We start from the raw sequence: 3,847 nt of genomic DNA, 5'->3' as shown, positions 1-3,847 counted from the left end.
GTGGCATCACAGCTCACAGCAACCTCCAACTCCTGGGCTCAAGCGAGTCTTCTGCCTCAGCCTCCCAAGTAGCTGGGACCATAGACGCCAGCCACAATGCCCGGTGGTTGCAGCCGTCGTTGTTGTTTTTGGCGGGCCTGGATTCAAACCGTCACCTTAGGTGTATGTGGCTGGCAGCGCCTTAGCCACTTGAGCCACAGGCGCCAAGTCACAGGTCCAATTTATAAGAGATTAAAGCTCTTTGCCCTAGGCCAGGTGAGTGGTTCTCATGCCTATAATCCTAGCACTCTGGGAGGCTGAGGTAAGTGGATTGCCTGAGTTTAGGAGTTTGAGACCAGCCTGAGCAAGATTGAGACCCCTGTCTCTAAAAGACAATGTAAGAGAATTGCTTGAGTCCAAGAGTTTGAGGTTGCTGTGAGCTATGATGCCACAGCACTCTATTGAGGGTGACAAACTGGGCCTCTGCCTCAAAAAAAAAAAAAAAGAAAAGAAAAGAAAAAGCTCTTTGACCTAGAGCATACTTGGGCTTATGGGTTTTATGCTTCATTTAAAAAAGACATTAATTTAAAACTCTATTTTTGTGGTTTTTTCTTTCTTTTTCTGCTCTGTATCAGGAGAGAAGGCAGGCTTCTGCCAGAGGTCTGCTCTTCCTCTCTCTGTCTCTGCATCTCTAGTTGTGTGAGCTATATTAAAGGAGAGGGAAAGTGGAAATGACCCATGGGACTACTGTTGCTTCTCAAGGTTTTTATGAATACAAGAGAGAACTTTTCTTTTTTCTCAGTGGCTCCAGCAGGAATGAGTTGAAATAGGAGAATTGCTCAGGTTTAAAATGTTTATATAAATAATTATGCTGTTGATATTTGGATCTGTTTTATAAATTGTTACTGGAAGCTGTTGTGACACATCCTTTTGTTTGCCTTCTTTTAAGTTTTTAATTGACTGCCACTGCCTTAGTGGTTAAAAAGGATGATATTTAGATCAGAGTTTTGGTCTGACTTTCACAGATAGTTCTGTTCTCTTGCATAACTGCATGTGTTTTCTGAATTCATTGCACATTTAATGGGAAGATTGGGTTGATGTTTAAATAGATTTGTAGGAACTATGCTAGCATGAATAGGCAAAGAGTCCTGTTTTGATAAGTCAGTAACATCATTTTCATAGTTGGACATCATTAAAAGAAATCTCATTTGGTAATGGCTTAATTTTTTTGCTATCCTTATTTCCACGTGATGTGTTTCTTTACTAAAGCACATATTAATAACTGCCTGTTTTTTGAACATTTGTGTGTTTGAACAGATGCCAAAGTAGAGGCATTTGTATCCAGTCATCTCTGGCAAAAGTGTCCTCCAAAAAGGTAAATGAGAAAGATGTTGATAAGTTTCTTCTCTACCAGAATTTTTCATGCAACATAAGAAACATCCAGCATCATCAGGTAATTAAGGAAACTGCTTGTGCTCGTTGATAGTAGTATTGTAGTAATAATAGTTTGCATTTGCCTGCTACTCTACATACTAAGGATTTAAGGAATTTTATGTCAGCTATTTTCTTTTTTTCTTTATATAAATTGTCAGTGTGCTTTCATTTCACAAATTGGGAGCTATAGACTTGGAAAAGTTAGTATCTGACACTGAAAATTATTAGCAGAGCTGACCGTATAATGACTCAGATATGTATCTTGACTACTGACTGGTGATCTTTCCTGCTCCTGCTCCCCATTTGGTAGAATTTGAGATCAATTCTGCATCTCTTCCAGGTGAAATACAAATCAGAAATACCTGATTTAGAATAAAGTATGAGAAATCTTACTTGGTCGTATAAACCAGATTCATTGTATCTCAGTCTTTTAATTTCATTTTGTAGTTTACTAATTTTTTTCCTAATTAAGTTATAGACTGTATCTATATTGTGGAATGTGGCTTTTAAATCACATAGGGACAAAAAAGAAAAATTACAAACCAAAAATACATTAATGCTGACTTTTATATTTACATATATAGTACTCTTTTTTTTTTTGAGACGGAGCCTCAAGCTATCCCCCTGGGTAGAGTGCCATGGCATCACGCTCATAGCAACCTCTAACTCCTGGGCTCAAGCGAGTCTCCTGCCTCCGCCTCCCAAGTAGCTGGGACTACAGGTGCCCGCCACAACGCCTGGCCATTTTTTGGTTGCAGCCATCATTGTTGTTTTGCGGGCCTGGGCTGGGGATTCGAACCCGCTACCTTAGGTGTATGTGGCTGGCGCCTTAGCCGCTTGAGCCACAGGCGCCGAGCCCATATATAGTACTCTTACCAGTATTCTTTATTTCTTTGTGTGTCCTTGAGTTACTGCCTAGTGTTCTTTCATTTAAGCTTGGAGGAACTTCCTGTAGTATTTCATATAAGGCAGGTCTACAATGAAAATATCTCTAGGTTTTGTTTTTCTGAAAAACCGTGCTTAAATTACAATATGCACTTAACATAAGATATACAATCTTAGGCATTCTTAAGTGTATAATTCAGTAATATTAAGTGTAGATAGTCACATTGTGGTATAACCACGCTCTAGATCTTTTTCATCTTATAAAACTGAAACTCTGTACCCATTAAACATTTCCTTTATTTTTGAAGGATAATTTTTCTGGATATAGAACTTTTGGTTGACAGTTTTTTTTCCTTCTTTTAATACTTTGATGACATCATCCACTGTTTTATAGTTAAATCAGTCGAGCATTCTAAACTCTTCTTGATTCTGGTGTATAATTCTTTTTATATATTTTCTGGATTTGGTTTGCTAATATTAAAGATTATTACATCTGTATTCATAGGAGATATTAGTCTAGTTTTTTGGGGGACATCTTATCTGGTTTTCATATCAGGATAATACTGACCTCAAAGAAGGTATTGGGAAATTTTCCCATAAAAGTTTGTGGAGAGTTGATATTCACTATTTTTTAAATGTTTGGTGGACTTTGATGCTAGAACTATCTGGGCCTGAAAATTATTTTGTGGGGAAATTAAAATTGCTAATTCTGTATCTTTACTTGCCATAGATCTGTTAGGTTTTCTATTTTTTTGGATTTGATTTAGGTAGTTGGGTTAGTCATTTGTCCATAGCTGTTATATAATTTGGCATACAGTTGTTCATAGTATTTTCCTATGATCCTCTTTATTCTTATGAGGTCCATAGTAATGGTCTCTCTTTTGTTCTTGATTTTGGTAGTTTAAGTGTTTTCTCTTTTTTTCTTGGTTAGCCTAGCATTTGTTGATATTTTCAAAGAATGGACTTTTAATTTTGTTAATATTCTCTATTTTCCTATTCTAATTAATTTTTACCCTATTATTATTTCTTTTCTTGGTTATGTTTATACTTCTTTAGAGTATATTTTCCTTTTAATATAATATATTTAATAGCATGGTTGATCTGAGTTTAATTTCCTCCTTTGCTACCTGCTACCTTTGTGATTCAGTACCAGTTAGTGTCACATAAATTCTTATATAAAATGAAGATGGTAATACAAACATCACTGGAGGCTGTATGATTACTTGAGATAATCATACTTAAAGTACTTAAGGTGCTTAGATGGACCCTATAATTAGTAAGTGCTCAATTGTAGCAATTGGTAGCTATTGAATATTTCATGTAGGATTTTGCATGTTTGTATTTATATCAACACAAATTATCTTTTTTACATTTATAAAAAATACATCTTTCAACTCCAGATGGTTAAAAATTTTCAATGGGTAGAATCTGAAATGAGATTTTAGATCACCAAATTCTGTTCTTTTTTTTTTTTTTTTTTTTTTTGAGACAGAGCCTCAAGCTGTCCCCCTGGGTAGAGTGCTGTGGCATTACAGCTCACAGCAACCTC

At 36.1% G+C, this 3,847-nt stretch overlaps 1 protein-coding gene across 1 annotated transcript in view; it reads left to right on the top strand.

Annotated features, from left to right (window-relative positions):
• SRBD1 (S1 RNA binding domain 1) overlaps nucleotides 1-3,847 on the top strand; it is a 248,375-nt gene that overhangs the window by 45,171 nt on the left and 199,357 nt on the right. Inside the window, exon 9 of the mRNA XM_023512062.1 lies at nucleotides 1,297-1,453. Coding sequence (XP_023367830.1) covers nucleotides 1,297-1,453 — 157 coding nt within the window. The remainder of the gene's footprint in view (nucleotides 1-1,296; nucleotides 1,454-3,847) is intronic.

The sequence above is a fragment of the Otolemur garnettii genome, unplaced genomic scaffold (assembly GCF_000181295.1).
Source record: "Otolemur garnettii isolate 467f Iridium unplaced genomic scaffold, OtoGar3 scaffold00024, whole genome shotgun sequence".
Lineage (NCBI taxonomy): Eukaryota > Metazoa > Chordata > Mammalia > Primates > Galagidae > Otolemur > Otolemur garnettii.
This window is presented reverse-complemented; position numbering and strand designations above follow the sequence as displayed.